Raw genomic sequence first — 25,072 nt, 5'->3', positions numbered from 1 at the left:
TTACTGTAGACAGTTGAGGACTGAGATAGATCATTTCATAGTGTTAACCTCAGCTTGTATTTAGGAATTGATCTACACATGGAATTATGACTGCCAAACAATCTAGCTTCCAGTACTCTTCCCATTTGGGATGCTCTTTAAATAGCAGTTTGCAGTCATTCTTGTTATATCTACCCACTTTCACATTCAATTTGGAACTTCATGACCTTTTGCCAGAAGTGCCTAATTCTACTAATGCTGAATTAATTACTTCTTTGAAACTGTTACCATGCAAAGAGAAGGAGCAAATGTTTTGGAAATGACAATTACCTACATTTCAGAGTTGCAGTATCACAATAAAATACTCAAACCAATTTACCTCATTTACAATTGCTATTTTATTAATCATAGAAATGTTTGGATATTGTCAGTATAGAAGTGGTTATTGTAGAATGAAACATACCCCATCTCCCTGGTGCTGCCCTGCCTGATCCACATACTGAAGGAAATTATAGCCCCCAAGAATTGGCAGATATGGGTGTTTAACAGAATATCATGAAAACAAAATTGTTTGTACATACATATGTGCCAAATGCTTGCATAAGTTACACATGTTTATTAGAGCCTAAGTAAGACATCTGTAAAGTTTCGTACCACATTTCAGTTTATCCCATACATATTAGTTGTCATACTTGAAAAATATATTTTTAATGAATATTTTATTTTGGGATTCTATTCCCTAACATATGTTTATCTCCATTAAGGAACAGATTGTGAGATTTACTTCTGATGTACCTTGCACCATTTCACTGGTGTACCCATTTGAGAATGTTTACTTAAACCTTCATACATGGTATGGGAAAAAAACTATGCAAGTATTACCTTATCAACTTATTCCTAGTCTCCCTTATGAATGAGTATTTACTATGTTCCTTGTACATTTAACTTACCTTTTGGGATGCTGAATTCATGTAACAGTTGTATTTACCTAGGAATATCCTATTCATGTTGACACTGGTATAGCTAAAGCCTTTCATTTCTGGATTCATATGCTTTCCCACAACACCTCACTGCTGAATACATCTTATCCATCTACTTCTTATTATGACTCATGATTTATTTTTGTGAACATGAGTAACTAGAGGAGGATATTGTGGCTGTTATACTATCTACAGAAGGAAACCACTCTCGCTTTTTATCAACCCACACAGATAACAGTGGCTATTATTCCCATGCTTAACATATTCTTAGATATATAAGAAAGGCACCAGTCCAGTCCCTACTTATCTTCTTAGACTAGTTTTGGGTAATTCATTTTGAAGCTGATAAGGCACTGAGAACATGTAACTATTTAGGTGACTTAATGAGTCACATTATGATGAATTAACTACATCAATTTACAAAACATACTTGTACAGTTTTGACTGCCCCACAGAAAGAACTCTTAGTGTAAGTAAATGGTCTAAGACGCTGCAGTCATGGACTGTGCAGCTAGTCCCGGCAGAGGTTCGAGTCCTCCCTCGGGCAAGGGTGTGTGTGTTTGTTGTGAGGATAATTTAGGTTAAGTAATGTGTAAGCTTAGGGACTGATGACCTTAACAGTTGAATCCCATAAGATTTCATGCACATTTGAACATTTGTAAGTAAATTTAATTTATGTCATTTTCCACCACTCACAGAAAGATATATGATTTACACAACTTAAATTTAGTCACTTCTGTTCTCAAAGCAAAAAGGTAAACATTAGAGTAATTTCTGTTAAACCCTAACTTCTCTGTATTCACAAAGAGTTTTAAACAATAATGTTCTATAGCACTCCCTGTGGAATGATAAAGTAGTAGCTCCCCAATCACAGTATAATTTGTACATATTTTTTCCCGACTGGGGTGCATGGATTAATTGTATTGAGGCCGATAATGATCCACCACTAACATAGATCCTGTTACACTACAGAATTGTTGTGGCCTCAGCCTGTGACATATCAGTAGCACATTAGAAGTGAAGTATTAACCATATGTTCACTTTTTAATTATGGCTACAAGTACTTTTTTTCACCCATACAGAGCTAAAGAAAATCTTAAAATTACTGAACACCATTTTAACCAGTGAAACGAACAGTAATTGCTAAGCATTTTGCAGCCAAAAAATGAAGCATTCAGACCTTGCAAAAAGGCTCTTTGTTTATGTAGATCAGAAGTGACAATATAGATGCATGGTGAACAGTGAAATCTGTGAACTCAAAGCATTGACTTCAGCCAAAGAATTAGGCATTCCCGGTTTCAAAGCTAATCAATGCTGGCTGTCAAAATTTTTCAATTGAAATGAATTAGACTTTGGAGGACAACTAGCAGCACTCAATGCTTCCAGGAAATTATGAGGAAAAAGTAGAGCATTTTTGTTACTATGTGATAAATTTGTACTGCAAATGTTCCTATATGTTATCACAAATTGGTGATGTAGATCAAACATCAGGCCATTTTGAGATGTTGTTCAACAACACTGTGAACAGGAAAGGGGAATCCAGAACCATGATATGAGCTGGTGGTAATAAGAAGCAAAGGTATACAGCAACGTGTGTAACTTTCAATGGATGAAGGCTACAACCTTATGTGGTATTCTGAAGGAAAACTATTCCAAAAATACCAGTGAAAGGCATATTGGTCCTAGTCAGTCTGAAAGGGTGGATGGAGAATGACCTTGTGTTTGACTGGGTGTTGCACATTTGGCAATGTTGCCCAGATGTTTTATTGAATTTATGTAACATGTTGGTCTAGAACAGCCTCCACAGTCATACAACTAAGGAAAGTGGGGGACAAATTGCGAAAAGGAAAACTGATTTGGTCATTACACATGGAGGCCTTATATCCATCCTGCAACCACTGGGTGTGTATCTAACTTAGCTATTCAAAGCTGCACTTAAACAGCGATATAAGCAACAGATGGCTGATGAAATCAACAAATTCACATGGAGTGGAATAATCAAAAGGCTAGATGTGTCCCAGACTTGTGAGTGGGTGAAATCTGCTTAGGAATCTGGAATGCTACCACTGAAGGAAAAACCCTTCTAAAAATGTGGCATCACAAATTCACTCCACAGAAGCAAGGAAGATGCTCTGTGGGAAGATGGTGACAACAATAATGATTCTTCTACTAGTGGTTATGATGAAAGTGATGATGAATAGAATCATTATGTTGGAATAATGTTTTTGTAAATAACCCAATATTTCTTTTTCTTTCCTTCCTTAAGATTAGGGTGCATAGATTACTTGAAGGTGCAGTTTATTCATTTATACACAGTACTATCTTCATATGAATCATAAAAGTTTCAGCTCATCTTCACTTATACACCATAGACACAAGGTATACAGCAACGTGTGTAACTTTCAATGGATGAAGGCTACAACCTTATGTGGTATTCTCATCTGAAGATGAGTTACATAAATGTTATTGTTGTCTTTAATGGCCTTCTGTAACTTACGAAACGAAAGTGTTGGTACGTTGATAGAGACAAAAAACACACAAACACACACACAAATTTCAAGCTTTCGCAACCCAGCGTTGCTTCATCAGGAAAGAGGGAAGGAGAGGGAAAGACGAAAGGATGTGGGTTCTAAGGGAGGGGGTAAGGAGTCATTCCAATCCTGGGAGCGGAAAGACTTACCTTGGGGGGAAAAAGGGACAGGTATACACTCGCGCGCACACCCACCCACCCACCCACCCACACCCACACCCACACCCACACACACCCATCCGCACATATATATATATAAAAAAAACAAAGATGTAGTGACTTACCAAATGAAAGTGGTGGCAGGTCGACAGACACACAAACAAACACAAACATACACACAAAATTCAAGCTTTCGCAACAAACTGTTGCCTCATCAGGAAAGAGGGAAGGAGAGGGAAAGACAAAAGGATGTGGGTTTTAAGGGAGAGGGTAAGGAGTCATTCCAATCCCGGGAGCGGAAAGACTTACCTTAGGGGGAAAAAAGAATGGGTATACACTCGCGCACACACACACACATATCCATCCACACATATACAGACACAAGCTTCATATCCGCTCTCACTCCACTGCAGAGTGAAAATTTCATTCTGGAAGCATCCCCCAGGCTGTGTCTAAGCCATGTCTCCACAATATCCTTTCTTCCAGAAGTGCTAGTTCTGCAAGGTGTGCAGGAGAGCTTCTGTGAAGTTTGGAAGGTAGGAGATGAGGTACTGATGGAATTAAAGCTGTGAGGACAGGTCATGAGTCGTGCTTGGGTAGCTCAGATGGTAGAGCATTTGCCTGCAAAAGGCAAAGGTCCCAAGTTGGAGTCACAGACCAGCACACAGTTTTAACCTGCCAGGAAGTTCCATATCAGTGCACACTCCACTGCAGATTGAAAATTTAATTCTAGGTAGTTCTTACCCCCATCGTACTTCTTCTCGGGCAATAAGTAGTATGTGTACCAAATTGATTCATTGGTTAAGGATGAGATGCCTAAAACACACACACACACACACACACACACACACACACACACACACACACACACACACACACGTTCACACACAGCTACTCTGATCTTCTGGGGTGTGTTTTCAAAATGTTGATTTCTTCAAACATAACTTTAACAATTTCCTGAGCATTTTAAAGTGTTAATACATCAGTTTTGCATCAGCCACAGCAAAAGTTATATTGTACCACATCTCAAAATCTGTGATTCTGATTTTTTTTCGTCAGAGGTACTTGTACATACTGTCACTAGGTATCCTTCCTAAGAGTGATCAGGTGCATTTTCTCTGATGGTTTGGTAAATATCTATACAATTTTGATTGCATGGCAGCAGCACTCAGGGTAGGCCAGAGTGATGCTGTCATTGCTGAAGTACTTGTTATTTTCATGTTTTAGAGTCCCTGTTAATACCTATCAATAAAATGAATAGCACACTACACTAATTTGACACTACCACAATAGTACGGATATATGATGCTGCTTTGGACTGGATTATTCCAGTGTAACAGCAAAATGAGGACCTTGGGAAAACCCTACTGAAAATGGACTGAAATTGCCATACTGTAACTTTTTTATATTGTCTCAGTATGTTACAATATAAAGTAAACAACTATGGTAAGTACGTATCTGGTATAATCCTGTGTTTGAGCTATTACAGATGAGCAAAGGATTTAAATCACTGGGTGAAGAGAGGGGAGGGGAGAGGAGAGGGAGAGAGGGGAGGGGAGAGGAGAGGGAGAGGGGAAGAGAGAGGGAGAAGGAGAGGGAGGGAGAGAGAGAGAGAGAGAGAGAGAGAGAGAGAGAGAGAGAGAGAGAGAGAGAGAGAGAGAACCGTACTGGTTGTATATAAACAGCACCCCTTCAAACCCACCAACTAATTCTTCAACCTCAAAGAATTGATATAACAGATGAAAGAGTGTAGATAATAGTATCTGCCTCAATTCTATGACACTACAGAGGTTTGAGATTTAGCTCAAGTGATACCACACCTTGTCAACCAACACAGATGCAAACTGAATGATCAAATGAGTCAGCATCCCCCTGATTCAGAAACTACCATCATGCAAATAAGATGCTGAAAAACTGAACTGGCAGACACTTGAAGACAGATAAAAACTACTCTGTGAAAGCCTACTTACAAAGTTTCTAGAACCAGCTTTATGTGAGGAATCTCCCTACATATTATTCCCTTAGAATCATGCAGACAAGATTAGAGTAGTTAGAACACACACAGAGACATTCAAGCAATAATTATCAACACCTAGGAATGGAATACGAGGATGCACTAGTAACTGGAACAATGGGAAGTACCCTTTGCCATGTACTTGACAGTGGTTTACAAAGTACAGATTCAGATGCGGGTAAGCACTGGTTTACCACAATTAGTATGCTGTGTGAATGTTTTTCCATTTGCTTTCTTTTCATTGTTATGTCTACCTGCAGTTTCTGTTGTATTACCACAGCTTACCTGACCAGGCTGGCATGTGAAGGAACATTGCAGCTGAAGTCTGATGGCTGCACCTGGTAGTCTTGTAACTTGTAATACAGTTACAGATCTAACATTTCGTCGCATTACTCTGTACGTGGCATCTACGCTGTATATACTCAGTGGTAGTACAATCCATAGCCAACCCTGAAATAAAATCTATTCTCAGTAAACATTTTAGAAATGCATGTAACCAGTTTCTATCTCATTGTACAGCATATAGCCAGTCCCATGAAAACACAAGTTCAGACATGCTCAGAGATCTCAGCAATACTGTAGGGCTCTAATATCTTCAACCAACATGGTTGTTGGTGTGAGCTAACACATATACATGTAAGTGAGCATCACATTCTAAGCAGGAGGTATTTTCAAGTAAAAGATAAGGTGTTACACAAAAGTGAATATGAACACAATGACTGGTATCAAGTACAAGTTATAAGAGAAGAATTAATAAAAACTAGTACTGAAAGCAAAAGGAAAGTACACATGGAGCACAACTGCCTTTCTTGGCAGAGTGGACCCCTATTTATAAACACATGGGATGTTCCAGCAAATTCCAGTATTTCATAAATAAGGAAGTCCCACACCTTTGGTAAATGAATGATAATTAATTCCAGGAGGCGGAATACAAAAGATGGCCCACATGTTGCCAACCAGTGTCTATAACCACATGCATGTTGGATGATGGACAACATGCAGCAAATTTGTTGCCTAGAACATATGCAATTAGTGTTTCTAAATTTTGTAAATTAAAATTTAGTATAATGTATTACCTGTTGGCTTTTGTCTCAAGGTCTTCTGTCAATATTTGTGTAAATGATTTATCTGACATTTCATTAGAGTGAATGGTTGGCATTGTTAAAGAACCATCCTCCATTGCTGGTGATGGGCTGGAGTCTAACCCACAGCCAGAGATTCGAGGGCTTTTTCCTGGTCATATCATTGTGGTTCTCACCATTTTAGCTGCAATTGGTGCAGCTCTGGCATGCAGGATCTGTCTACCTTGATGCTTTTTTCTCTCTTGTTAAAACTTTTCTTATGTTTTATGGCTTCCCTGATCAAACAGGTATTTTAGCTTCTGTTCACATTGAGAACATGTATATTGGTGAATTTTATTACATGGATGGTTCCACAGAGCACATGCTCTGCCATGACCGATTTCTCCACCCATCCCTGCCTGCAATACTGTTTATGTTCAATTATCCTGATACTGATGGACTGTTTGGTCATTACAACATTGGCTTTTTAATACTTTTTTCCTTTTCCAGTCAAGTTGGCAAAATATCAGAAAAACCATAAAACAAACTTTGGGCAATGATCCTGAGCAAAAGCCACAAAACCCTCAACAATAAAGCTGAGTATGTCTGATGTTTGTAATTTTGGAGCTCATGAGTTATTGGCATTAGCACCCATGGTTTTACTGAATTATTGTTTGGACATGTGGAATTTAAAATAATAAATGATGGATATTCCTGTTTACTGCAAACCATTCAAATGTATGAACTCTTCAATTTTAGTTACATTTGGGTTATAAATTTAGAAATAATTGTGGGCTTCACTTCCATCTGAATGTTTTCAGTCCTGTACTGCATGTTCCTATTTATCTTGTGCCAACTGATAAAGATCAATAGAAACATGTAAAGATTTAAAGACAATTTTCATCAGTACTGCTTTGGTTCTCTTCATGTAAGGTAAGATTACTATCATTAAAAAAATTTAGAAATGAAATTTAGATGAGCATTGTTTTTATTAATTTACCTGAGACTCCATTGGAACAAAAATTGCTTCACTTTTGCATAAGATATGTTTTGAACTTTGCACTTCTGTGATGTTGCCAGTGACATTTATGAGGCAACCAGGAATATGTTCCTCTGGGTTTTTTAATTCCTTCAGTACACCACTAAAACAAACAGTTAAGAAAAGATAAATGCACATGGAATAAAAATGTGAAGAAACAATATCAGACTTGTATTTACCATAAAAAACAGAGCACAGAAATTTTTGTGACTACTGTATTTACTCGAATCTAAGCCGCACTTTTTTTCCAGTTTTTGTAATCCAGAAACCCGCCTGCGGCTTAGAATCGAGTGCAAAGTAAGCGGCAGTTCTGAAAAATGTTGGTAGGTGCCGCCACAACTAACTTCTTCCGTCGAATTATGTAGCGCTACACAGGTATGCTTTGCAGGCACAAAGATAAATACTGGCGACAAAACCCCCGCGTCAGTATATTATAAAAAAAAAAAAAGAAGTGGAAGACGAGCTTTTTTTCACCGCCCCGAGTTTCGACCACTGCATTTTCATACATTATCCAACGAAGTAAATACAAATTCCGTATTGTTCATCTTCGAATGTAGCAGCATTTCAGCGTACTACGAAAATCTGACTGGCAAGATTGTTTGTCTGCATTTTTTCCTACCTGGGACAAGAGATCATTGCTTTTATGAATTGTGAATCATATGCAGTATTCTCTTCACCATAAGAATAATACGAATATAAACATTTTGCCATGTATTCTTTCGTGTTTGCTGCTATCTCATTTAAATCCTGTCTGCCTAATAAACTACGAAACTAGAGTGAGACAACAGCAAACGCGGAATAATGTACATATCATGTCATGTTTATATTCGTATTGTTCTCATGCCCAATAGTGATACAGTCAGAAATGAAGCACGGCAATTGACAAGATTTTTAAATCTAAGATGACTAATTTCTGTACAGAATGTACTGTACTACAGAGGCGTCTGCAAAGATTTTCAACCGGAGAAAAATTTTCACTAAACTCTCGTTCAGAACATCTTCTATCATACGCAGTCTATTATTTGGTTCTTGTTGATCATTATCAAAGAAAGCACCAGTGTAAGTAACAGCAAATAGCAAGCAGTCTCTTGCCATTGTTCCGCTAATGAGATGATTCCTCTTTTTTTTTCTTTTTTTTTTTAAGCGGCGGTTGCGCGCACAAAAGCAAGCCATGCCACGAGCGGCGACAGGTCGTAAACACTCATTATCAGAATGCGACAAACAATGCATGACACAGTACAGTAATGCATTTTCAGCTTAGAATGACGTGAACACCTATAACAAAGAGAACGGCACTTGCCAGATCAAAGAAAAATAAGCAATCAATTCAAACCAGACGAAGCACGTGATAAAGGAATGGTACCCATATAAATACGGACGGAGCACCTGATGCATAGCAATGGCTACATGGTAAAGCTTAACTGCTAAGCTTAAAACTCGAACCAAACTACTGTAGCTGTATCGTCATTCATTCGACCTAAATTGTATTACAATGGACCAACAGGAGATCCACCCTCTATGGCAAAAAGGAGCACAGTAGTGACTGCAGCTGCTCCACATAGGATGTGCCTGAGATCAAGAAAGTCCTCAGCTGCAAATGGGGATTTTTTATGGTACTGGGGCAGAAGGGGGAAGGTTCCAATCAGAATGTAAGTAATGTAGTTAATAACAACAAATGTGGGTGTTACCAGCACAACAGCTCCCTCTTCCCTGCAGAAAACTGTTCCTGTAATACTGGTATGTCAAAAGTAATAAAACTCAGTCCCAGCACTGGTAACACCACAACTAATCATGTAATTAAAAATGAGCTCAAAATTTTTCACCAAAATATTCAAAGCCTGCTCTGTAAGTTAGACCAATTTATTGTAAATATTGATGAACCAACAGGCGCAAATTGTGCTCATATTCTCTGTCTGACAGAACACCATATCACTTTTGGCATTGAAATGCTCAATATACCAAATTATGTTTTAGTTACCTCATTTTGTAGAAAGCATATGTGCAAAGGTGGGGCAGTTATTTATGTGAAAAACAGCCTGTCCTTTAATACAATAGATGTAGAGAAATATTGTGTAGAGAAAGACTTTGAGGCATGTGTCACAGAAATAGTAGAAGGTAACAAGAAACTGGTAATCGTAGCAGTATACAGGGCTCCATCTGGTAATTTTAAAGTATTCATGAAACAATTAGATTCTGTGCTATTGTATCTCACAAGAAAAAATAGGGACATTATAGTGACTGGAGATTTTAATATAGATTTCCTAGGAAGCTCATCTTCTAAGACAGAGTTTGCAAATTTAATGCATACCTACAACCTTGTCTCCACTGTCAGTTTTCCCACAAGAACTACTGCCACTTCCAGCACTCTAATAGACAATATCTTTGTAGATATGAGTAAAACTAATCACATCAAAGTTGAAAAAGTCATAAATGGACTCTCTGATCATGATGGCCAAATACTCACAATTGACAACTTTAATACAAATCAGAACAAAGCTAGTGCACAGTGGAAAACCATTAGAAACATGAATGAGGAAAATATCCAAAAATTCAAATTATGCATTTGGGAGACTGACTGGAGGTATGTTTATCTTGCAAATGATGTTAATACAAAATATAATTTATTTACTGATGAATTATCAGGTATATTTGAAAATGTCTTTCCAAAAAAGGTCTGTAGACTACAGAACAGGCAATCAAGCAAAAAACCATGGCTCACCAAGGGCATAAAAATATCATGCCAGAGAAAAAGGGAACTGTATATAATATCTAGACAATCCAATAATCCCCTGCAGATGAAATATTATAGGACATACTGCAAAATCTTAACTAAAGTCATTAAAAAATCTAAAAGTATGTGCATGCAGTCTGAAATTAACTGTTCAAACAATAAAATCAGAACGATTTGGAATGTAATAAAGAGGGAAACAGGTACTGCACCATCTGACAATGAAAAATCTGCTGTCCTAAAAATTAACGATTTGGAAATAACTGATAGTAAACAGATAGCAGACACATTTAACAACCACTTTCTAAGTGTCACCTCTCAAATAGGTTGCAGTGGTGACCTAAGAGAAGCTTTAGATATTCTGAAACTTAACCTCCCACAATGTTTTAATGATATAAATGTAACACCCATAACTGTTAATGAAATAAAAAAAATAATTCACTCATTGAAAAGTAAAGGATCTTCAGGTATAGACAACATCTCTAATAAACTGTTGAAAGCCTGCAGTAATGATGTAAGTGTAGTACTTGCTCACATTTGCAACATGTCTCTTTATGAGGGAGTTGTTCCAGAGAGAATGAAATATGCCATTGTGAGACCTCTTTTCAAGTCTGGCGATGCTACAGATGTAAAAAATTATCGTCCTGTCTCTCTCTTAACAACATTCTCAAAGGTTCTTGAAAAGGCAGTGTATAACAGGATTGTGGCACATCTTGATAAACTTAATATTATTAACCACAGACAGTTTGGTTTCAAAAAGGGGTTTCCACAGAGCGTGCCATATATTCACTCACAAATGATGTCTTGGAGTCTATTAATAGTAAGAAGTCACCAGTTGGTGTCTTCTGTGATATTTCCAAGGCCTTTGATTGTGTAAACCACAAGATACTCTTGGAGAAGGCCTATCATTGCGGAATCAAAGGGCCTATAGGTAACTGGCTAAAATCATATCTTCAAGACAGGAAACAAAAGGTGGTTCTACATGGCTGCAACAAAGGATCTCCTAATCTAGTGGATTCTGAATGGGGCAAAATTCAGCATGGAGTTCCCCAGGGATCTGTCCTTGGACTCTTGCTGTTTTTAATATATGTTAATGATTTACCCCTGTCCATTAGTAAAAATTGTGAATTCACAATGTTTGCTGATGATACAAGCATTGCCGTTGATGGTCAGTCACTGCTGATCTGGAGACTGATGTTAATGATATGCTCAGAGAAGTTACAGCTTGGTTTTCAATTAATTCTCTTTCAGTTAATATTAAAAAAAAAACTAATTTTATACAGTTCCACACAAAAAATAAAACTCTAGAAAGTATAGTAATTGCTCATGACAACCAGGAACTAGAACAGGTGCAATCCACTAAATTCCTGGGGGTTCACATTGACAGTAGGCTCAACTGGGAACAGCATGTGTCCCTTACTCTAAAAAGGCTTTCATCAGCAACTTTTGCTCTAAGAATAATTACTCATTTTGGGGACATCAACATTTTAAAATCGTCTTACTTTGGGTACTTTCACTCATTAATGAGTTACTGAATAATATTCTGGGGTAATTCACCAGCCTCAAAAAAAATCTTAACTGCTCAGAAGAGAGCAGTCAGAATCATGTGTGGGGTTCCTCCACGACCCTCATGTAGAAAACTTTTTATACAGTTAGGTATTCTGACCACAACATGTCAGTACATATACTCTCTGATGAATGTAGTTAATAAAGACTATGCTCAGTATGAAACAAATTGTTCATACCATAACTACAATACTAGAGGTAAAGATGATCTACATGTTGAACTAAAAAATTTAACACTTGTACAGAAGGGAGTAAAGTATGCTGCTATAAAGACTTTTAATGCATTGCCTAATTATATTAAATGTACAATAGAAAATGAAACGCTGTTCAAAGGTATGTTAAAAAAATACCTGCTCGACCATCCACTATACTCGTTAGATGAATTCTTTTCCAGAAGTAATGCCCTCCCTTAATAATAGATGTATTTAGTCTCTTAGTTATTAGATGGATGATACAATATTATGTTAATGTTATAGTGTTAATGTTATAGTTATAATGTTATATTGAGAATTGCTATACTAGTTTAATGACAGCTTGTAATATCTATATCATTGAATTATATTACTATTCTGTAGCATTAATTGTATTTGTACAATTGTATTGACACGTTCCACATCCAGGAGAATCACTCGCATGTACGGATCTATGGAATACGCATACCAAATAAAAAAAAAAAAAAATAAAAATAAAAAAAAATAAAATCTCCCTTGGAATTTCGAGTCTCGAATTTCAGGTGCGGCTTAGATTCGGGAAATTTTTTTTTTCCTTGATTTCGAGTCTCATTTCGCAGGTGCGGATTAGATTCGAGTGCGGCTTAGATTCGAGTAAATACGGTATATCATACTGCAAAAGATTTATCTGCTGTAGTCTCATCTTCTGCAAGTTTCACAAAAGTAACACATGTATGTAAATTTGTGTGTACTATAATAAACTGATGTGAGATCAAGTAGATAGTTGCTAGTGACTACTGAGGTGGAACAGGTGTAATAAGAACAATGGGGCATACTCATTTGCAGGTGATAGCTTATGTATTATGTTGAAGCAGTGGTTAGTTAAAAAAAGAAATTAGTAATTGTAATGGACATGATGTAGATGAAGCAGGATATGAAAGAGAGAACATTGATTACAAAACATAGATCAGGCAGTATATGAAAGAAAGCATACTCATTACATAACAATGGACCAAGGTATTGAAACACAATTATAAATGTGAAGAAAGAAAGTTGGTGGACGGATATGCAAATGCAAAAGTGGAACTCACAAAAAAATTAATCAGAGGGAACAATTCATATTATTCTACATTTCAAACTGAAGTGTGAACAGAATACAAGACATTATAATTTACAGTATTGTGAAAATTACAGACTGTTACTCACTATAAAGATGACACACTGAGTTGCAGACAGGCAGAGCAAAAAGACTGTTTCACAGTGAGCTTTTGACCAAAGCTGTCTTCAGAAAGTAAGTCCACAGGAAAAACGCACACATTTGCACCAGCCAGCACACCCCAAGCACACATGACTGCTATCTCCAGCTGCTCCAGTCAGAAATAGCAGTCATGTGTACATGAGCTGTGCTTGCTTGCATGAATGCGTGTATTTTTCCTGTGTACTTCCTTTCTGAAAAAGGCTTTGGATGGAATAGTCACCACAATGTGAGACACACACCATGCAATGACAAACAGGATGTGCAAGTTATATGAAGAGACAACTAAAAATAAAAGCTGTGGAAGAGAAATAGTGGAGCACAGAGTATGGTTTTGGAAATATAAGTTTGGAACTATGTTCAGACATGTTTCACAGAGAGTAGGAAATACAGAATGACAATCAATCCCAAGAAAGTGAAAATCTTGTTAACAATATGAATGAACAGTGAAAATCTGAGATTGACAGACTGGTTTGGTGAGAAATTGAAACTATGAGGGCAAGCAGACAATTTACTGGGAGCCAGTCAGCCCATGCTAGTGAAACAGGGTCAGTGAACACCTTGAAACAAATTGCACAGCTTACTAGGAACAAAGTCTGCAGCTAGAGTTCTGAGACATTACCATAAGTTTCAAAGATTGTGCCATTTGGCCTATTCCAGTTCAGCGGGACATACTAAAAGGACAAAATAATGCAAACATGACTGAGCTATTTGTTTTAACATATGCTTTTGGTCTGCATTTGACAAATGAAGCATCAGTGTTACATGAAGATTTCTCATATTTATTTCTTAAAATAAAATGTATCATCTTTATGTTTTTATATGTGCATGTCATCAGCTGTTTCATAGACCTTTAATTACTGATTCTGGAATAATATAGTGTGTGGTTCCTTGGTATTTTGATCTGTGGATTCAATTTTGGGACAACCTTCATATGGATAATCAAGAGGAGTACAGCATGTTTGAAATAGCTCACTCATTTCTTAACTGTTGATAATGGTAGAACAAACTCCTCATATTACTTCATCAAATTTGCCCAAATTTTTGTTGATGACATGCTCTCCACAAAAAGGAAACAAAGGTAGTATGGTATTTCAGTTTAGGCACTCAAAAGAAACACACACAACATGGCTACTCAGAAAAGTTAGACAAATAAACTTATTCTACACATAAAGATGATTCTCACAACATCTCTGTGGCACATTAAGAAATTCTTGACCAAGTACTTTACGAAAGAAAAGAAATTTCAGTTTGAAAGTTGTACTAATTTGCAAGATAAACAGCGTTGAAGTAACAGCTGGAGCTTAAATCAAACATGATATGTTCCTGTCTCTGCTGCCACTTAATATGGAAGAGCTGCAAAGCCGGATAATTAATGTGGTCACTGATACTGCACATAACATTGTACTGTAACAGATTGAGATTCGCCATCAGTAATACACGATCTGTCTCTTTGCTAAGCATCACAATACCTTATAACTTTGTTGCATGTACAGATATTTGCAATTATGTCATTTTCAGTTTACACTAATCATTGTATAACTGAAATGGAAATAACAGTTGACTTCCAGAATAAAATATGTAAACAGAAATTTCATAAGATGTGCGAATGAAATGATCATCATGTAAACAAATGTAACTTTTATAGTATTCTGCGTGCAATGGAGCACCCTAATATGTGTAAAACAATAAAGATTTCAGACTATAGTTAGTGCTATTGTAAGTGATTAGAATGGTAATTTGTTTTTGATGAAATCTTACATATTTGTATGTTAATTGTTAAAGAAACATATTACAAAATTTATTTTAGAAACATGTTTTGCTTTACAAAACAATTTACATAGAATTATTCATTCCTGCTAAATATTTTGCCACATTTACAATAATTTTTGATTCTTTTCAAAACATTACATATAGTTAAACATCATGATATAAAAGTTATTTACAATCATTTTTACTATGGAATTCACTTATAGTGTAAAAACAGTGTTCCTGCAAATACAATTTAAGGTTTTCCCTAAAACAGTATGTGTTATCTGTTTCTTTTATTATCCAATTTTACACTTTCATGCAAGAAACTATTTTGAGTCTTACGTTTATTTTTCTTGTCTAGGTGAAGACAGTGACTTGTTTTTGTACTATAGTTACGAAAACTGCTATTAGTACTATAATTTTTTTTTCTTTTTCTTGATATACACTATGGTTTGGAATGTAAATTCACAAGGAACAGTCAGAATATCTAACATTTTAAAAAGTTCTCTGCAGTGGGCCCACTTACTGCTTTTTGACATAAACCTTACTGCTCTCTTTTGCATGTTAGATACTGTTTTAAATTCTGAGCACTGTTTCCCCAGAAAATTATACCATAAATGATTACTGAATGAACATAACTAAAGCATACAGTCCTCAGACATTCATCACTGCATGCAGATGCAAGAACTCTTAAGTGCATAACATGTTGTGGATATCTTTATTTGAGAGTTTCATAGCATGTTCATTCCATTTAATTTGGCTGTCAAAGTGCAACCCTAAGAATTTTGTTGTAGGTACATCATCTATGGAGATGTCCGCCCCAGTAGCTGAGTGGTCAGCGTGACGGATTGCCGTCCTCTGGGCCCGGGTTCGATTCCCGGCTGGGTCGGAGATTTTCTCCGCTCAGGGACTGGGTGTTGTGTTGTGTTCATCATCATTTCATCCCCATCCGGCGTGCAGGTCGCCCAATGTGGCGCCGAATGTAATAAGACCTGCGATATGGCGGCCGGACCTGCCCCGCGAGGGGCCTCCCGGCCAATGACGCCAAACGCTCATTTCCATCTATGGAGATGTTGTCTAGTTTTAAATTTAAGGGACTCTGTTTGCTGTTCATGCTAAAGCATATCATATTTGTTTTCTTTACAGTGAAGGTTATTTTGTTTTCCTGTTACCATTTGTAGACATCCCTCAGTACTTCAGTAGAATTTTCTAGCATTTGTGCTGGTGTCTTAGTGGTGATTAATATCTTGCTGTCATCAGCAAACAACATCTTCTCTCCATGGCTGATGTGTTGTGGGAAACCATTTATATATACCAGAAACAATACTGGGCCCAGTACGTTCCCTTGAGAGACCGCAATATTGATATATTGTGGACCCAATATATGTTTCTCAATCTACTTTGATCCTCTGGAGATGTGTGATCTCTACTGACTGTACTCTGTTTTCTAGATATGAATGAAACCATTTATTAACCACTTCCCTAACTCCTAGTGCCTCTAACTTATACAACAGTTTCTGGTGGTCAACTGTATCAAATGCCTCAGACAGGTCTAGGAAAAGGTCCGTTACATAGCTGTTCATGTATAGAGCTTCTAAAACTGTTTTTGTGAGTTGTGCTATTGCCGATTCTGTGCCTCTGCCAGGCCTGAAACCATACTGGTCATTGCAGAGGAGGTTGAATATGCTTAGATAGTTCAGAAGCCTGTTTTTCATTATTGTCTCTATCACTTTGGAAAAGGATGACAGCAGGGATATTAGTCTGTTGTTCTCAATGTTTTCTACAGTTGTTGCGGAGCTGCGAGAAGGAAGTGGTTGGAAGTGGAAACTGTTAATGAAAGAACAATGTACATAGCTTGGATGTAAAAATTTGAAAATATAAAATCTCTGCCTAGATATCAAGTATAGAATTAACAAATGAAAAATCCAGATTTTTTGCTATGTAACAGAAAGAAGAATTATCACAGTTAAACAGTGTCTGGCTGCATAAACCCTTCAACTTAAGTATTTAAGAACTTGTTTCATTTCTTGCTTCAAAACACTTAAGGTAGTTCAAAAATATCATTTAATCACTTGAGAGTAATGCAATTTGAGACTAAATACTTTTTGTGTCAATTTTTGTAAATATATGTGATGTAAGTGTGTTACAACTTATTGGAACATGTATGGCAATAGTTTGAGTATCATACTTGTGATGAAGCAACTTGGGATCTCTTTACTTGCTCTCTTGTTTTGACACCTGCCTCCTTAAATTAATTTTATTTTCATTTTTTCCTAATTATCATTAAGATGCATGAGTATAATCTGCATTTCGATAAAAGAGAAAGGTTGGCTCTAATTCTTAAGGAATATAGCACCAGGTCTAATTTTGTGATTAGTTTTGTGTATGTAATTAATTCCCTAATTTATCTTGACAATTTATAGTTAATATCGTTTGGTACAGATCATTATAGGCTAATTTAAACCATGTGTGTAGCGCCATACGCTAAATAAATAAATTATAGGCTAAAATCAGTAACTGTTCTATGACTTAGATTCTAATGTTGACTTATAAACAAATATAAATTCTGTAATAATTATAAACATTCGGAAGAAGAGCTACTAGGATTCTTAAAATATTTACTTGGCTCTATTCGAAAACATATTAGCAAAGTGAACCCTTAATTAATTCCAAAATACTTACCAGGTTTGTCAAAAGTATTGTTTGTATAACTATATCTGTTAATTTCATTATTTAAACAAATAATTTGGTCTAACCTTTGTGATAAAAGGAACTGTTGAAAAGAAGGAATTTTTCCATTATTTAGTTAACTGAATGAGTTATGTTTTAATTGTAATTTCTGTAACTTAAACATCGAAAAATGTATAGTTTCAGTGCCTGTTATTGTGAAGATATATAAAGGACTGATTTATGGTCCCGAGACAGTCAGTCCATGGCTGATTTTCAGATGTGAAACATGTATTGGTTACGTTAACATCAATGCATCAACTTAACAGTGGAATAAGTGTAACACAAGTATGCTGTGTGTTAGAACAATTAGTGACGATGTCTGTTTAATGTATTTGAAAAATAGTGTCACACGCACCGTATTATTCTGCAAGAACTGTGAACTGTGCGGTTAGGTTTTTACTGCTCATAGATGTTCAACAGCAAACTATTGTAGTAGTATGATGATGTTGCCTGCAACCTATTAATGAGGCTTATCAACATTTATTGGAGAGGTTGTGAACAGTGAAAGTAAAGAAATGTAAAACACAATTGTGCAACATCATTTACAGTAGTCAGTGTTGAACGTCTACCCCCCACCCCCCAATTTTCCAGCCAGTATAACAATGCAGTATGTCAACTCCGAGACTATCAACGAAGAAATAAACCAGGTGAATGTCACAATACAGTGCTCATATTGAGCAACAGAGTTAAAAACTTGGTGGGCAGCTCTATCCACTGAAATATGTGCATTTTCTGTATATCTTGTAGTTTTTACACAGTCGTCTTCTGGAACCCCGAAGGTCCTTATGAATCATTCTACATATATGAACTACTGTGAACAATCTTACAGTTTTCAGTACTACTGCAAAGAATTTCAATTATCATCCTCTCTGCTCAGCTCAGTGCACATTCATTTGGTCAGGTGCACAATTAATAAATGTTTTTAATTTAGATGACTCCTTTGAAGAGACTCTTACTCTTTTGTTATTGTGCTATCAGTAGAAGGCAAAAACCTGAATTTAGAGTTTGATACATACCTACCTGAGAGGGTGACACAACAGCAGGAGCAAGAAAGGCAGGAAAAGATGATGTGTGAACCAGAAGGCATTGTAGTGTCTCTTGCGAACATATCCCACTGACATCACCGCAAGGATGCAAAGCAGGACAACCATAGCCACTCCAGTTATTCCTGCCACTAATTATGACAATCAATAATATGTATTAAAAAGGATACTTCTATATACATTATCAACAAACTGCAAACAAATATGCATCAATTCTAAAATTATGTATCACTGTAAGTAAGAACTACAAAATACTGCAGACAAGCAATAGTTATTTTATATTACTATACCACCTATGCATATAATGTCATGAGGCAAGCTGTATACAAAATATCAGTGACATAAATCAGAATTGGTCATTATAGGGAATATGAAAAGTCTACTACAATATAATTAAGCTAATGACAAATAGGAGAATTAGAAATTCTTTCATGTGAACTTATTACTTCCTCCTTTTCTCACACTAAAGAGAAAGTAAGTGGAAAGAAATAATCAGCTGTGAACAATTTGATATATAAATGAGATGTGCTTAATTCTTTTCCATCTTAACACAACTTTTACCATTCATCTTTTTCTCCCCAACCTGATGATCATGAAATCTTTGATGTTTACAGTTAAACATTATATCTTAACATAATTAACCTCACACTCTGTGACTGTTAAAACTGTATGTTGAAGTGGGACTCAGACCCGGAACCTTCCCTTGTATTAATTTGTTAGAATGTTTCAAAGCAGTTCAAACTCCACTGCAAGCTGAAATATTCATTCAGAAAACAACCTCTAGCCTGTGGCTAAGCTTAATCTCAGGAATATCTTTTCTTCCAAGTGTGCAAGTCCAGCTAGGTATTCAGGAGAGCTTCTGTGAAATTTGGTAAGTACGAGACGATTACTGACAGAACTGAAATTGCGAGACTTAGGCCTTGGATGTGTCTTGGATAGGTCAGTTGGTAAGATGATGGATAACAAAAGTCAAAATACCAGGTTCGACTGTGCATCTGGTACACAGTTTTAATCTGTAAGGAAGTGACATTCTACATTAAATTTCTCATATTACAGGTGCGCTTCCATAGCATTTTAAGATTTTGCATAGGACTTTATTATGTGCCTTTCAGTAGTTTGCAATTCTCAGTTTTGTATTGAACATAAACATGTTATAGATTATTTTATGAATATTATCTTTGACTTAGTTCCCTATGTATATTTGTATTTAAGCCTATTCAAATCATGATTAAAAATACTTTATCGACTATGTATAACAACAATTTTATCATTTTCACTCATATTATTCATCATAAGAAAATTAATGTGAAATAACAATAAGATCTGAATGAAAGGATTGGTTTTTTTGCTATAAAAATCATTTTTCTCTATATAATAACTTCTTCCAGGAGGTTCTTACATTCACCTTCCATGGTAGCTAAACATCAAGTTCCCAAAACGTCCAATTAAGGCAGAGTATCAGATTCACTACCTTTATCCTCATACTGGACAATCTCTGCACACTATTACTGAAAATATATATATATCTAAAAACAAAGATGATGAGACTTACCAAACAAAAGCGCTGGCAGGTCGATAGACACACATACAAACATACACACAAAATTCTAGCTTTCGCAACCAACGGTTGCTTCGTCAGGAAACAGGGAAGGAGAGGGAAAGACGAAAGGATGTGGGTTTTGAGGGAGAGGGTAAGGAGTCATTCCAATCCTGGGAGCAGAAAGACTTACCTTATGGGGAAAAAAGGACGGGTATACACTCGCACACACACACATATCCATCCGCACATACACAGACACAACACAGGCAGTGCTTTTGTTTGGTAAGTCTCATCATCTTTGTTTTTAGATATATTTTTCCCACATGGAATGTTTCCCTCTATATATATGGTTGACATTGTTCAAGTATTCATATTTTTTATTGTTTAGGAGTTCCCAGTTAACATCTCAAACTTCTCTGTGAAGGGAAGGTAGAGGATGGTGTCCACTTCGTGACTCGCAAAGCAAATGGGAAATCTATTTTTACAAAATGAATGTGACACTGACATGCAAACCATTAAAATGGAAAAGAGGTGGAGATCTTGCCTTATAACTTGCACAAAAATTACTGTATTTATTCTATCATATAACTGCACCAGCCCCAATGTGAATACTGTTCTCGGGTAGTTGGTATGCATAAGCAGCTGGAAATCACCCTGACTACTTGAAACATAGCAAAGTGGAATAGTCCCCTTTAGTCTGCTATCGATACTAATATAAATATTATTTTTTTCTTATCTATGCTGTACATAGTATTTGAATAAAATGTCAAAAATCTTGTACAGCGTGTATTTTTTATTCTTATTGTCTAAAGCATAACTTAAATTTGGTTGATGATCAGAGTACAAATATAGGCCTACTACATAAAAACATTTTGCATATGGAAATATTTTTACATGTAAGATTTATGTGAACACATGCACTCACAATTTTAACCCCGATAATAAGTGTCTGATTCATGACTTATATTCCTCATATTGAAGTCCTTTTCTCCATTTTGTGTAAATAAAACTTTGTATCTCTGCAAATTTCATGGTTGAGAAAACTTTGTGACTAACGAATGTTATTTTCACCGAAAATTCAATGTTACCATTTTATATATCTGATTGTTCTGTAACTATAATTGTGTACTATTACTGGAAAAAAATCTTATTCAATGAAACATTTCAAATATGAGAAATGTGGAGAAAATCTGTATGCCTAATAATCTGATTATTCATCAGAATCCCATATTACATCCATTTAAAGAATGACTAAACAATAGTTACACAAAGTAACTTCATGTCTAAATGAATGTAAATAATGCCTACAATTCCTGTATTTTATCAAATACCTAATTAGTTAATATTCTAAAAATTCATAAAGCATTTCCTTAATGAGTATTTTAATAGGTATTTTAGACAGTTCTCACACTCAGCAGTTACCACTCTTCATGAAAATGTTCTCACAGTCATCACTGACAACTCAGTTCTGAACATTAACTGTAAGCCAACACTAAGCAACAGTTATATTCTAATAGGTGCCATGAGTTATTCATCTGCAGCTAGTCTTGTCAGGTCAACCTCAATCAGTTATGTATTCAAAGTTGGAACACTGCTGGACTACTCCTATTGCAGCATGCACAGAAACATTTAATTAGTTTTTCTTCCCACACTATATGACAAGTTGCACAAGTTGGTTTTGTAAGAAGCTCACTATTTGCGGCATCACACTCAGAATTTATTGTGGCCCTCTGGTTTGGAGCCAGTGAAAAGTCAAAATCTCTAGAGTGTCAGAGGATTCTGTAACGATCTCAGATGCAAATTTCTTGACCTCTTAAATCTGGTGGAGATTTGTTGGACCCCCTCAATAGGGCTATGGCACACTGGAAAAAGGAGCTGCTATCAGGTTAGCAGAGTACCATGCCACACACTTGGTGGTTTTTTTAGGTTAGAGGAGTCCAGCTTTGGAGTCAATGATATATTGTCTGCTGAAATCAAAAGATAATTCAGCCACTTAGTTTTAGACAACTCTCTTCCTCGGAAACAGAAAAGAGAAAACGTTAATGTGACATTAGTAAACTACAGGAACACCTATGATAAGATCCCAGAATCAGTATTGCTTGTTAAAGGTAATATTGCCTGCATAGTATTAGGAACAGAAAGTTTGCTGAAATGTGAAGTGAACAGCAGGAAAATTCTAAATTTAGATTGGGATGTATATCACATATATGGGTTAGATGCCAATGCTGGCAGCATATTTGTTGCTGTCTTATACCTAATAACAACAAACAACCACACTTTCAGAACCGGGTAACAGAGGTCATCAGCTTTCATAAGGCTCTGATAACACCAGTAACTAAAAGTGTTACAAGGAATCCATCCAGAATTTGGTCTTCCATGATTTCCCTAAATCGCTCCAGGCAAATGCCAGAATGCCTTTGAAAAGGACATCGCCAGTTTCCTTCCACATCCTTTCATAATCTGAGCTTATGCTCCATCTGTAATGACTGTGCTATCGATCGGAAATTAAATTGTAATTTTCCTTCCTTCCTTCAGACTATTCAACATCAAATATTCAGAGCTGGGACGAAGATGTGGAGCACAAATAGACAAAATTCAAAATCATTATTCAATGCCTTAGGCCAGTATTCTCCAAGCAAGCTTCTGAAGGATGGGAAGATTCATTATGGTTCAATACATAGCTGCTAAAGTTCACAGATATAAGTGAAATCAAATACCAGTTGACAAACAAAAGATGAATGAATCCTAAATGAGTATAATGAGAGCAACAGAAGAAGTGTTCAATAAATTTGAAGGTAAAATTTTGCCAAAGGCAGTAAACAAATCAAAAACATATAATCAGTCATAATGACACTGAACTGGAGGATGACAGAGAGAAGGCAAAACACTGAATTGTTTCACTGTGGATAACACAATACAGTTCCTCCTTTTAATTGGTCCATAAATGCCAAGGCAGCATGGCATGTGGACCAAATGAGATTCCTGTGAGAGTCTACAGAGATTATGAGAAAAGACTTGAAAACATTTCAGCTTTAGTTTACTATAGACTGCTGGAGCAAGAAAGGGTACCTATCAGATGGGAAAAAGTGCAGATAATTCTGTTTTCAAGAAGATCTGAAGAACAGATGCACACAGTTATAGGCCTGCATCACTGACATCAATCTGCTTGTAGAATTACGGAACATGTTCACCATACACATATTATGACATTATTGAAGAATGAAAATCTCCTCTATAAAAATCAATAGGAATTTCAGAAACAGATATCTTGCAGAACTCAGCTCATTCTCTTCATTCATGAGATCCAGACCACTGTGGACCATGGGACCAGGTTGATACTGTCTTCTTTGGTTTTGGAAAGGCATTTCATACAGTTCCACAGTGTCATTTAGTCTGCAAAATACAAGCTTACCATTTATTAAACAGATGTGTCATTAGAGTCAGAACTTCCTTCAGAATAGAATTCAACATATTGCTCTTACTGGAACAAAATGGATGGACATAAAGGTAATTTCAAGACTACTTCAAGGTACTATGACAGAATCATTACTGTTTATAATATATATAAATGATCTAGTGGCTAACATTGGAAGCTCCATGAAGCTGTTTGTGCACAATACAACTGTCTATACAAAATCTCAGATGACTGTAGCAGATTGGAGAATGACCTGTAGAGGATGGATGAATGGAGCATGGAGTGTCATTTGACATTGAATGTAAATAAATGTAGTGTAAGGTGCATAAACAAGCAAATAAATCCACTGCTGTTTGATTACACTATTTATGATAAATCACTGGAGAGTAACTACTGTAAAATATTTAGGAGTAATCATCCAGACAAACCTAAATTGGAATGCCCACATAAAAAAATTGTAGGTAAAGTAGATGCTTAGTTGAATTTTAATGGAAAAATCTTAAGGAAATGTAATTTATCCACAAAAGAAATGGTTTACAAAATGCTTGTTCAACTAATACTTGAGGATTACTCATCAGTTTGGGCCATTCGTGATTTGCATTAACAGAAGAGATAAATAATATCCAACAAATAATGGCACATTTTCATTAAAAGATTTTTTAGTGAATGTGACAGTGTTACAAGGATAATCAACAAACTCCAGTGACGCACACTACAACAGAGGTGTTGTGCATCAGGAATAAGTTTACTACTGAAATTTTGAGAGATTGCAGCCTGGAAGCAGTTGGGAAACATATTACTTCCATCCACACATGTGCTACAAAATGATCACAATGAGAAGATCAGACAAATAGGAGCTCATATGGATGCTTACCAACAATCATTTTTCCATGCACCATTCGTGAATAGAATGGGAATGGGGTGATTAATAGCGATACCAGAAATGCTCTCCACCACACGTCATAAGGTGGCTCATAGAGTGTAGATGTAAGCAGTCTTCTATGTAGACTGTCTGCCTACCAATGAACCATAGTCTTTATCCATGACTGAACTTATGACATCATTCCACTCCATATCCTCATAAATTATTACAGGCTAGAATATGTATGAG

The 25,072-nt window shown here is 36.3% G+C and overlaps 1 protein-coding gene across 2 annotated transcripts in view; it reads right to left on the bottom strand.

Moving 5' to 3' along the window:
* LOC124545019 (NADPH oxidase 4-like) overlaps positions 1-25,072 on the bottom strand; it is a 202,776-nt gene that overhangs the window by 56,611 nt on the left and 121,093 nt on the right. For both annotated transcript variants that reach the window (XM_047123798.1, XM_047123799.1), the window contains exons 6-8: positions 18,984-19,137; positions 7,724-7,865; positions 5,948-6,112 (exon numbers count right to left, since the gene is read on the bottom strand). In XM_047123798.1, coding sequence (XP_046979754.1) covers positions 5,948-6,112; positions 7,724-7,865; positions 18,984-19,137 — 461 coding nt within the window. The remainder of the gene's footprint in view (positions 1-5,947; positions 6,113-7,723; positions 7,866-18,983; positions 19,138-25,072) is intronic.

The sequence above is a fragment of the Schistocerca americana genome, chromosome 8, assembly GCF_021461395.2.
Source record: "Schistocerca americana isolate TAMUIC-IGC-003095 chromosome 8, iqSchAmer2.1, whole genome shotgun sequence".
In the NCBI taxonomy this organism is placed as follows: Eukaryota; Metazoa; Arthropoda; class Insecta; order Orthoptera; family Acrididae; genus Schistocerca; species Schistocerca americana.
The sequence above is the reverse complement of the archived record's forward strand: the minus strand, read 5'-3'. Positions and strand labels throughout refer to the sequence as shown.